The sequence below is a fragment of the Humulus lupulus genome, chromosome 3, assembly GCF_963169125.1.
Source record: "Humulus lupulus chromosome 3, drHumLupu1.1, whole genome shotgun sequence".
NCBI classification, from domain to species: Eukaryota; Viridiplantae; Streptophyta; class Magnoliopsida; order Rosales; family Cannabaceae; genus Humulus; species Humulus lupulus.
The window spans coordinates 271641579-271654688 of NC_084795.1; the positions used below are offsets into that span (position 1 = coordinate 271641579).

The following is a 13110-nucleotide window of genomic DNA, read 5'->3' on the forward strand; positions in this document are numbered from 1 at the left end:
ATAATTTATAAACAATTTTACTAATGAAATATTTTTTTAAAAAAAGAATTAAAAAATATAATAATAAAATACTAGAATAAAGTATAATTTTATTTTTAATAATATTTCATTTGTTATTTTAAACTAAAGTAATGATATAAAGATTTTACATATTAATTTCTATAAATAAGCAAACATTATTTATTATTTTATAGTTTGATATATATATATGTGTATTTTTGTTTTTATATTATAAGCTTCAAAAATAAAATAAGTCATTAACTAAAATATAATTGGTTTAAGATTTTTTTTTTAAAATAATAATAATTTTGAAGTGCTTCACATTCCTGGGTATTTGAAAATTACATGTCGGTTTCATTTGAACCTAGAATCAGAAAGAGTTAAAACCTGTGGAGTAGAATTTATCAGGTTAGAAAAATTCAAACTCGGTACCAAATATGTGAAATTATTCATATTCTTATTCTCATCTCCAGATACATGCATACCAAACGACCCATAAAAGGACTTATGGGTCGTGTGTGAGATGCATAGACTAGTGAACAATTCTCTAGATATTTCTTTAAAGGAATTGGTACGCCTGTACGGGCAAGCATGTTTAGAAACTCGCTAATAGATGATGGAAACAAGAATATAAGATTGGAGTAGAAGTCCGTTCAAATTTATTTTCTATATACATAGTTATTAGCGCGCGGTGGGACCCGCCACTAATAATATTATTAGTAGCGGATAGTCCGCCTCTAATAATATTAACTACCCGCCGTTAATAATTCTAAATAATAAAGTCCGATAATTTTTTCGGGCATTTATTCTTAAGTATTAGCGACGGAGAATCTGCTACTAATAATTATAAATCTATCGTTAATAATATTATATATATGTACGCTGCTAATAATATTTATATTATGAGCGGATTCAACCCGCCTCTAATTATACCATCATGTAGTGAATGAGACATTGAATTTTTTTTTTTAATTATACATTTCATTGTCCATATAAATATTAAATATTATTGTAAGTCTTGGCAAAGATATTGTTTTCAATATTAGTAAAGCTATTTATACCAAAAGTGTAATTACGTCCAGAAATTTGTATAAAAATGATGATATTTAAAGAACATCACGTTGTTTCCAAGTGTGTTACACAAGTAATTATAATCCATCTCTCACAAACGTTAACGTCGTTTGTGATTGTATTACAAACTATATAAGTCTATAAGAATTTCGCACGTATAAACTTGGTTCACCAATTACTATAAAGTTACAAAATATAGTAATTTGAAAGACATATATAGGCATCAAGTATTAATTACTTTTTTCTTGGTCATAATTAAACCATGATGCTTTCAACGTAACATAACAATTAGTTAACAGCACTACAAATCCTCCTGATCTCCCCAGCTGAACCAGTGGTAGGCTCAATATTTCCCATTTTAACCATGGCCGAAGCAAAATCAGAGTTGAAAGTGGAAGCAGTGGTGATGTACTCATTGACAATACTGTCAGTTTCTCCTCCACTAAAGAGGACTTGGTCCGAAGCCAGAAGACCCTTCTGCTCGACCAAATTTGTGAAGTAATTGTTGTCAAATGCATTGGGTGTCACCGTATCAAGTGGTGCCAAATTTGAATTTCCGCCGCTTTGAGGGCATCCATTTCTAAGATTGCTAGCAAAGGTTGCATTGATGTTAGTTGCGTTGTATATCCTGTCACGGAACGTAAAGCATTGAGCTTGTCCAATAGTATGCGAACCTGCAATATTATAATGTAATTATGTTATATATATATATACATGAAGACAAGTGTATTTAACAGTCAGCTTTAATTATAATCGTCATCCAAACCTGATAGGGCAACCATGTCTCTGGCATTGAGGCCTTTGTTTGAAAAATTGTCAATCAATTCTTGAAGGGTATTTGTGAAAAGTGGAAGATCGCTATTAGCTTCGGCGAGGTTTGCTGTAGTTGAATCTCTTCTCCCAAGCATCACTGTCCAAGATGGACCACCCACCTGGAATAATTTTACTACACATTAACGTTTTGTTTAATTTTATACATATATATAGTGTGATGATGAGAATGATGAGTACTCACAGCAACAGATGCATCTCTAGCTGCAACAGCAAGAATATCAGCACAAGATACAACTCCGGGACATACGCTCTCCACTTGGGCTTTTGCATCTTCAATGACATTTTCACCTCTTATAGAGTTCACATTTTGTAAAGCTGCCTTTTCACTTGTGATTGTGGCTGTGTCGTTAAGTAAAATTGATGCATCACAGCCCTGCAAACACACAGCAAATCTTATTTATTATAAACAAAAACGACAAAAAAAAAAGAAAGAAAGCATGATGCCATATATATATATATATACCTGAACAAAGCAGTCATGGAAGTGAAGCCGAATGAGAGACGCAGCCATACGAGTTTCTTGTGAGATGGCTGCGTTTATTGAAGTTTGGATAGTAGAAAGAGCGGTAGGACAAGTACTGTCGTAAAAAGTGGAAGAGAGTTGAGCTTTACATGTAGTTGTAGTGCTACAAAGCAACAACAACAACGACAACGAAACTACACTTGTGAAAGAATGGTATTTCATGTTTAAACCCTCCATATTCTTATATTCAACTTCCCCTTCGAACCAATACTACTAATTCAAATTATTCAAGGGGAGACCAAAATGGAATCAATGAGTGAAAATAGAGAAGATTATGTAGTGTGTGATGAAAATAGTTGAATCACTCGCATCAATTTATAGTAAATGATTTAACTCCAGGCATGCATTGGCTTCTTGTATTGTTGTTATTAGAAAGTCCTCTTTGGTTGGCATAATTGAGCCGCTTGCGAAAAAGTCATATATATCTTTTGGCATATGTGTGTATGTAATATATTATAAAATTTTCAGGCTTTCAAAGAAATTTCTTATAGATAATGCAACAGAAAATCATATTAATTACAAAGTCAAAGACAAGAACTTTTCAATTATACTACATTGCATGCATGTAATTTAGCCAAAGCACTATGCGTAACTGGACTTTGTCTTTTACTCATAGATAAATAAATGGTATCTAAGCTCATTCTTTGGTATTTAATTTTTTTTTATTTTCCTTATAAAGAAATTTGTCAGTTTTGATTAATTATTACCTATTTATATATAAGCCTGTGACTCCGTCTCCGTCCCCATTGCTATGCCAGAAACAAAAATTGCTTTTAATATATAATATGTATTGTGTATAAAATAAATAAATAAAAATAGGATTTTTATGCAGTATACATACATAATAATCATGTGGGTTCAGAAAAAAATAATTAACAAATATAAAAATATGGTAAAAGCTACAATTCAACCATGTTAAATTGATATTTTGGGACTCATCATCGACCCTCTATTGAGTATGAATTAATAATTAATTTAACAAGATAATTTTTTTAATGTAATTGTTATTATCTTGTCTTATAAAACATTGCGTATATATAATATATATTTTATTGTAAGCGAAATATCAATTTACTTCTTAGTTTCCAAAAAGGTTAAATAATTGACTATTAATTTTTCAATTAGTCTAAATTAGTATACTAAATCAGATTTTAGTCAAATAATTCTTTTAAATACATAATAAACGCCCTTAATTTTATTATCGTAATATATTTTTAGAATTTTATATCTAATAAATAATAATGTTTCAAGTAATTAATTAATTCATTTAATTCCTATAAATTAAGAATCATATACCTAAAGAGAAAACATGGTATTACTATACTTTACTTAAATTCAAGTAAGACTAGTATAATTTCTCCCCAAAAAAAGGTAAGACTAGCATGTGTAGAAATACTAATAATCTAGTTGAAATCTTTTGGTTACATCAAACATGCATGTATTATTCAAGATAATAATGAACTTGTCGGCATAATTCAAAAAATAAGACACAAAGTCAAAAAATCATAATCAATATATGGTAGTTTTGTGCAAACTAGCGTTATTTTCAAGTTAACATTTAGTTATAATATATTGTACATATATATATATAATATTATAAAAAACGATTGAAAAAAGACGTTTTTTTAATATTGACAGAGATTGAAAAAGAAATTATTAATTACTTTGGTAGAAGGGTTTGTTTATTTTTTAATTTTTTTTAATAATTTATTGAGACTTACGTTATACAGTACTTTCAAGAGAAACATATATTTATATTGATATAGATAGTTAATGTTTGAACAGATATATATATATATATATAATTATAATAAAATCCATAATCATGTATATATATAGATCAAATCATGCTCCCACTTCTATTTTTAAGTATATATACTCATGGGGATGTTTGTACAAAATATCAAATATATGCCTCCTAATTTTCATAAATACCAAAATGGTACTCTCTATTTTGTTGTTCATACCAAAAGAGTACCCTAACCTTTTTCAGTTAAATTTATTTTTCCAAAAATCCTTTTACCCTCACTTATATATTTTATCTATATTTAAAATTAGTTTTAATTCTCTTAATAAATTAATAATAATATTTTAAACTTTGTTTTTAAGAACATATAAACTTAAAAGAAATAATAAAAATAAATAAAAAATTAGAATAAAATAAATAAAATAAAGTATTACATTTTATTATTATTTAATATATTATTTTATCTTAAAATAAATTAATAGTATTAATATTTATCTAAAGTATGTAAATTTGGGGGACTTCCAGATTACATCCCCAATAATGAGCATATTGGTGCAATCCGTTCATATTTTCGGCACAATGATAGTTATAATTCTATTTCTTTTATATAACAATGTATATTATAGTTATTTAAAACATCATGTAAAATTTTTTAAGTAATTTATGGTGTTGAATACAGTATAACATCTTGTTTTATACTCATAAAAGAACACATTTGTGTGCAACAGACTATTCAAACTATCTTTTTAACATTGTACTAATACTTTTAAAATTGATATATTTAGCCAAAACATTGAAGAAGACAAATAAGTCTTTTTTTTTTCACATATATTCTCTCTTATGAAAAAAATTAAGATATAGTCGGAATTTTACACGGTGTCTTAAATAATTATAATGCAATTCATTATATAAAAAAATTGAGATTGTAACTATTAACTTGTCTAAAATACAAAGAATGCACTAGTGCATCTTTTTTTTTTGGAAGTGCACTCTAAAATTTTCTATTTATAAACTGTCGGTGGGTGCATGCCTTTTCTTGAATATAATATTTATTTATTTTACAAGGTTAAGTTTTTCCTTCATAATACATGGAAAACGATCTCATTATTAGCAGAATAATCAAATGGTGACAAGTGAGTGTTAAAAAAAATGTCTTTGCGGGTCTTTCTCTTACCGAATATTCCTTTTTCAAATATCACTCAAACATTCAAAATTTCAAACAGAAGAGAAATAATCTTCATATTAACTCATCATTGAATATTGGATAAATATACCCTAAAATTCCTTGTTCAAACAGTGCATAATCGATCCACTGACCATTCTTAGTAGTCACTCTTCCATTATTGATTTTTTTCTCTCTTTTTAATTTTATTCAAACAGTTTTGTGATGTACAACAAATTAAGTTGATCGATCAAGAGTTTTTTTCAAACTCATCATTTAATGCAAATCGACAAAGTATACATAAGCTCGCCAAGTCTGATTTTAGTTCTTTATTTCTCAAAATAATTATATTAAAATAATAACAGAAAAATTCTACTTGGAATTGATCTTCGATCGTACGTACAAGCTCCCAAAACATATTGTATCAACTGTCAACGTCACTCCCTAATTACTACATCCTTAACTAATATCTACAATCACACTCACTGCCAACTAAAAAAGAGTAATAAATACCATATCTAAAATTAATTAATAAACAGGTCGTCATTTGTAATGGTGCCAAAATAGGCCACCACAGCATTATTATGAGCCATATATATATAGACATCCTTAATCATTAATTAGTTTCCGAGATTATTATTTTGTGTAATGACCTTGTTTTGAGTCAATCAGTTGTATTAATTAGCAGGAAATTTTTATTTGATTTTTTAGTGAAAACAACATCTTTGAAATTAATCTTTTTTTATTTATTGCATAAAGATGTATAACTTTTGCGCACACTTAATGTGAGTTGAAAATAACTAAGGTTGAGTAGAATAGTATGATAATTCCAAAATTAGTTAATTAATTTATCTATTGGATCTTTTGATTTTCAAAATAGATTTGAAACTTTGCATACTTTTCCTTCAATCAATTAATCATCAGAACTAATTGATGCGTGATGCTTGGTCTCACTACGTACCTAATAAAGTTATTAATTATGACATATATTATATATTATTTTATACTAGTTTTCTTTGGACGTAGAATCATGCAGTACATATATACACACTGAGTGAAAAAATATAGACTTATAGCGATTGGCTAATAGAAAATTATCTATCACAGTTCTTAATTTAAGATTTCGTCTAGAAAATTCAATTAAAAAAATATCACATTTTACAAAATATATTATTATTTACATATTAATTATAAAAATAGAGAAAGACTATAATTATTGTTCTATTTTTGGCATCTAGATAGATATATTCCAAATTTTTATATGACAATATACAGTGTAGTTAATAGAACATCCTGCAAATTTTTAAGAAATTTTAAATAGTTTACGAAGTCGAAAATATGGTTCAAACTGTCAAATTTTACACGTGTATACAAAAAAAAACAGGTACGCTTACAACAAACAGTTTGAATCCTATTTTTGGTACCATAATTTATTCAGAATTTCTTGAAAAATTGTTGAATGTTCTAGATAGGTACAATATACACTGTCATATATAAAAAAAAATTGAGATTATATCTATTTAGATGTCGAAAATAGAAAAAGAATGCATCGATATTGTCAAAAAATTGGATGCGTTGTAGTCGATTTATATTATATTGTATATTGGACCTCAAAAATATATCATGAGTACGTAATTTGTTTTTTTTATATACTTTGCTTCTTATAAATCCAAATTTGGTTAATTTGTCCGCATGAGAGAACCAGGAAATATTTTGTAAGAAGCTATATATATTATTTATACCTACGTACAGTTGTAAAAAAAATATTATCTATAAAATAAATGTACATATATCTATAGGATTACTTATATAATAATTAAGTGAGGAATTTGTTTATGGATTTAATTTGTTGAATTCAAAGGCATGTCAACTTGCAGTTACTGACAAAATTCGCTGCCTACACAGAATCATTAGTTCTAATTTCGACGCCAGTAGTCAACATTCCAACTTATATAAATAAATAAATATAAAGATTCGAAGTGTCCTTATCATCTACAATAATTGTAGACATTTCTTTCAACCCAAACATGTTTTGACCTATGATTTAAATTTTATAGCAGTATAGAATTTGAAGAGGTTTGAATCTGAATCTGAGAATAAATGTTAGTGTTTTGTTGCTCTGAAATTGATTGTCATACCTAATGGTAATATGTAGCATATGGTTTTTATTTGTAATTTTAAGATTTGAATGTTGATCTCGTAAATTTGAAATTGAAATTTGTTATATAATTAGATCGATGACCCAAAAATCTGTTTTGGAGTGCATTAAGATGAATATTTTTTTTAATAACTTGGCCATAAATCTGGTTTATTGATCGATTTTTTTCCTTCATGATTAGGCTTGAATTAATGAAATTTTTTGTTTTGATTAGAAAAAGACTATTGGATTTGTAGGTCTAAGCTAAAGAACGATTTTATATATATATATATATAACTGGTTTTTTTAGTTAAGATAAAATGAAAATGGTGTGAATAAATGTCCAACTCAATCGAAGTCTGGAGTATACCTTCTGTATATAAATGAATCAATAGAATATTACAGAATATTACAAGCGTATCACATGTCGACACGTAGCAAGTTTGTTATACAGAAAGAATGTTTGCACATGTCACACTATAACAACCTAGAACACGTTGTATTCTAAATCTTTCTATATACATTAAGCAAGACTAATCCTGTATTAGCAGTAAGGAAAATTAATCTATCCTTTAACTCCTCCCCTCAAGCGAAAGGGGGATGTGATCACTCCGAGCTTGTCAACTAAGAACTTGAACCTTGTATGACTGAGCCCATTTGTTAAGCAGTTAGCTATTTAGTCATGTGAAGGCACGTATCTTTTCTCCAGCTGCTTCTGTATTATTTTGTCTCTGATAAAGTGCACATCAATCTCTATATGCTTTGTTCGTGCATGATAGACAGGATTAGATGCTAAGGCACTTGCTCCCATATTGTCACACCAGATAATTGGCACAGATGGCATTTTGAATCTCATCTCATGTAGTGGTTCCTGCAACTAGAGATTTCAGCAGCTAGGTGTGCTTGTGCCCTGTATTCGGACTCAGTGCTAGACCTTGCCACAACTGATTGTTTCTTTGACAACCATGACACGAGTGTCTCACCAAGAAATACGTAGTAACTCCCACTGATCTTCTATCATCTGGGTAGCATGCCCAATCGGCATCAGAAAAACCTGTCAAAGTTAGATGATTACTTAAGGAGATGTGTAGGGCGTGATGCATTGTTCCCTTCAGGTATCTCAAGATTCTTTTGACTGCACTCCAGTGCATTGTTATAGGCGCCTTGAGAAATTAGCTCACTTTATTGACTGAGAAAGAAATATCCGGTCTGGTGTGGTTCAAGTACTGTAGTACCCCAATAACACTTTTGTAAGTTGTAGGATTCTCCAGCAATCATGTGCGGATAATGGTCTGCCTACATTCATGGGTGTAGGATAGGATTTCAGATTCACCTGTTGACTGTATTTTTAGCCAACGACGTGAGAACGTCAATAACGACAAGCCTTCAAGAGAATGTAAACGACAACAGACAGTTTAATCAAGAAAAGTAAATAACACAAGAGATTTTATAGTGGTTCAGCCCCGATTGTCGGTAATAGCCTAATCCACTTAGAGTTGTGATTTATAGATCTGTACTCAAGATCAGATGGACTGAGCCAACTGAGTTTCTTCAGTACAGATTACAAAAATACAAGAGTTCTTTCAAATATCAGCACTTCCTCTCTCTAGAATACTCAGACCCAAATTTTCTCTCTCTAGAAAGAAGAAGCAGAAGAAGCCCCTCTCTCCTCCCACAAGCCCTCTATTTATAGGCTTAGGTTCATACATACGGTATCCCCTAGAACTGGGATATTTCATTATATTTATTACATTTAAATTACAAAGAAACATTCAAAATTCAAAATGTAACAAACCCCCATTTGTGGGAAGAATGAGAGATTCCCGCATATCTCGTTGGAGTTGTTCCTGAGAATCTTGACTTAGTCTCCTCTAACTAGTTGATCCACCTCCTACTGACCACCCATGCAAGTGCTGGTCGAACATGTGCATGGTGGTAGGACATACACTTGTTGGTTGGACGTGTATGGTGGTAGGGCATGCACTTCTCTCCTCTAACATGGCACTCTCCTCTAGCATGCCATGTTTCTCCTCGAACCAATCTCCTTGGCTTCTCCTCGGACCAAGGTGGTCCGAGGCAATCTCCTTGGCATCTCACCTCGGATAGGTCCGAGGCAACCTCCTTGGACTTCTCCTCGGACCAAGGTCCCTTGGGCTCTCTTCGGACCACATCCTTGGGGTCTCTTAGAACCACTCTCCTTAGCTCTCCTAGGATGCATTCTCCTTAGCCTCCTAGGACCAAGGTGCACTTGGCTTGGTTATGACATTTTTCAAGCAGTCCAAATTCTTCGTCAGTCTACCGGGTCACTTTATCACAACTCTGAGGAGTCAATGTATTTATTGACTATTTAATGTGTCTTTTACTGACCATGCACTGCCACTTGTCACCTTTATTTCCACGTCATTTGATCTCCATTTTTTGGGTATAACATCACCTTTTGTAGTAATTCTGCTATATATCATCCCTGTGAGTGGTATACACTAGAATCATCTCTATAGACTTTTATCCCAAGGAAGTAGTGTAGAGGTCCAAGATCTTTTAGAGTGAACTCATCATTCAACTTATCAATAAACTTTCTGACTTCATCCAGCTTGTTCCCAGTCACAATTATATCATCTACATAGATGAGTACCACTATCACATACTCAGTTGTCTTCAGCATAAACAGTGAGGTATCTGCCTTTGAGCCTTCAAAATTCCAGTCCAATAAAGCCTTCTTCAGTCGGTCATACCAAGACCTAGGACGTTGTCTTAGCCCATAAATTGATTTCTTCAGTTTACACACGTGATGAGGTCTTGTTGAGTCTTCAAAACCTTGGGGTTGGAGCATATATACATCTTCTTCCAATGTTCCGTTTAGAAAGGCATTGTTGATGTTGAGCTGCCGAATATCCCAACCTTGACTTATGGTAATGGTTAACACAACTCTTATTGTTGATGCTTTGATTACAGGACTAAAAGTCTCACCAAAATCTACTCTAGGTCATTGATGGAATCCCTTTGCCACCAACCTCGCTTTATACCGTTGAAAAGACCCATCTGAGTTGCATTTTCTTTTGAACACCCATTTACTTCCTACTATATTATAATTAGCAGATGATGGGACCAAATCCCATGTAGCATTCTCTTTGAGTGCCATAAATTCCTTCTCCATGGTTGTTTTCGAGCCTTCATGTTTTTGTGCTTCGCCAGCTGTATACGACTCAGTCAATGGCTCCATTGGTGGTGTACTAATGACATATGCTTTTGGCTTGAAGACTCCTACCTTTGATCTGGTTATCATGTGATGCTCATTATGTTGGTTGATCTCACCAACCTGAGTTGTGGTGTTTTTTCCAAGGGCTTAGGCACTTATAGCCTTTATACACTTTAGTAAATCCCAGATTCACACATTTAATGGAACGAAAGCTAAATTTGTGTGGCTGGTATGCCTTGAGACAAGGAAAACAATCTGCTCCGAAGACCTTTAGTTCCTTGTAGTCTGGCACTTTGTTATTTAGGATTTCGTATGGTGATTTCCCCTACAATATGGATGTTGGCAACCTGTTAATCAAGTATGTGGCATCTGACCAATATATCAAAGGCATATGAGCTTGAGCAAGTAGTGTAAGCCTAGTTTTGACAATTTGTCGATGCTTTCTCTCCGCTCGTCCATTTTGTACTGAAGTGTGAGGACAAGGATGTTGGAACTCAAAGCCACTGTTATGAAGCAGTTCAGTAAAAGCTTGATACTCTCCACCCATGTCCGATCTTATTTTTTTGTTAAACCGATTCTTAACTAGTGCCTTGAACTGAATAAAAGCTGTTAGAGCATCATATTTAGATTTTAGTGGGAAAAACCAGATATGTCTATTGTAGTCATCTAGAAAGTGAATAAAGAATTTGAAGCTTGTGTGTGAAGTAGTAGGGACTGGCCCCCAAAAATCTGTGTGGATTAACGGATTAAATCAAGTACTGTTGTGGCTCTACTATTAGAATTCTTAAACAACAAAGAGTGGGATTTCCCATATTGACAGGCATCACAAAATTGTAGATTTTCATTCATTCTAGTCTTTACAATAGACAATTTCTAAATCTGACTAAGTACATTAACAGAAGGGTGTCCCAACTTTCTATTCCAAACATCCATTAACGACCCACATGATGCACTCTTATTAGGCTTCTCCTTTGTTGCTACACCAGAGAAAGAGGTTCTCCCAGCTGCAACTTGTGTCGAGTTTGACTGAGGCAAGAGAGCTGTGTCCAGTCGATATAAACCATCTTTAAGCTCCCCTCAGAGAACCACCATTTCTGATGTTTGATCCTTCACACAACATAAGCCACAAAAGAATTCAACAGAGACATTATTATCAGCCGTTAGCTTTGACACACTTATCAAATTTTTAGTAATTTGTGGCACATATAACAGGTCATTCAGTAACAGTGAAGCATGAGAATAAGTTTTTAGTGCACTAGTTCCAATATGAGAGATATGTAATTTATGACCATCACTAATAGTGATATTTTCCTTACCACCATAGTCAGCTTTGTTAGTTATCTTGTCTCCTTCTGAAGTTAAGTGGTTGCTGGCACCATTGTCAACATACTAACTCTCATCATTGAGTACCTCTGGTGTGGCAACCATTGTTGTTAGTTGTTTGTCTTGAGTGTATTCTTTAGTCTGTTGTTGACCCATATATGACTCATCATATCTGTTGTAGCAATGGGTGGCTAAATGACCATATCTTCCACAGATCTGGCAAGTTGGCTTTGAGTCACTTCCACGACCTCTGAATCAATTGCCACCACCTCTTGGTTGGTCAGAGTAGTTTGAATAGCCTAGTCCAATAGATGAGTTTTAGTAGGGCCGATGAGATCCAAAGGTATTAGGTTGTTTCTGGGAAAATTTTGCTGATGGACCACCTAATGTTGCTTGTTTGGTTGTAGATCCGGTGTTTGTGAGCCTATCAAGCCTGCTATCAAATCTGAGAAGCAGATTCTGCAGTTCCTGGGAAGTTATATTGGGTTTTGTTTCAACAGATAATGTGTACTATCCAATCCAGACAAAATGTTAGCAACTAGGTAATTTTTAAGATATGGATCCCCTGCGATTGCAAGAGTATCGATCCACATTCTTTCTATCTGAGGTAATCAGCCATACTCATCGAACCCTTCTTGGTAGTCTGTAGTTTGTTCCTCAAATCATTTGTGTGTGCCTGATAGTATGCCCCATACAGCTGCTCAAGAGTTGTCCAAAGGGCTTGAGAGGTCTAGGATCCCATTAGTTCCGAGGCAATGGCCTCAGTCATGGAGTCATACAGCCAGCCCATTAAGAGCTAGTCATGAACTAGCCAAGTCTCATAGTCGGGGTTCAAAACAACTGAAGATTCAGAGGAAACAATAGTACATGAGTTCAAAAACTCTGGAGGACACGATTTCTGACCAGTAATGTATCCTTTCAGTCGATGCCCACGGATGATCGTTGAGACCATCTTCTTCCACAGTGGGTAATTATTTATGTTGAGGTTCATCGCAAATGGTTGGCTCAACGTGCTAAATGGTATTGCAGCTGGAACTGGGTTAACCACAGTAGTCGGCATCAAGGCAGTCGAAGAAGTAGGGTTTGTCGCCGAAGTTAGAGTCGCCGGTGTTGCACC

General features: G+C 32.8%; 1 protein-coding gene across 1 annotated transcript; it reads right to left on the minus strand.

The window, feature by feature from the left end:
• Nucleotides 1-1085: 1085 nt before the first annotated feature.
• LOC133824235 (lignin-forming anionic peroxidase-like) lies at nucleotides 1086-2743 on the minus strand. The gene is made up of 4 exons (XM_062257101.1): nucleotides 2369-2743; nucleotides 2087-2278; nucleotides 1838-2003; nucleotides 1086-1745 (listed from the first exon to the last, which is right to left on the minus strand). Exons 1-4 carry the CDS (start codon nucleotides 2603-2605, stop codon nucleotides 1360-1362), a joined length of 981 nt encoding a protein of 326 aa, XP_062113085.1. The 5' UTR covers nucleotides 2606-2743; the 3' UTR covers nucleotides 1086-1359.
• Between the last annotated feature and the right edge of the window lie 10367 nt (nucleotides 2744-13110).

Coding starts and splice junctions, on each gene's coding strand:
- LOC133824235 (XM_062257101.1), bottom strand. CDS start 2,605: ATGGAGGGTTTAAACATGAAATACCATTCTTTCACAAGTGTAGTTTCG. Junction 2,279..2,368: donor TCCATGACTGCTTTGTTCAG/GTATATATATAT, acceptor GTGTGTTTGCAG/GGCTGTGATGCATCAATTTT. Junction 1,746..1,837: donor AGACATGGTTGCCCTATCAG/GTTTGGATGACG, acceptor ATAATATTGCAG/GTTCGCATACTATTGGACAA.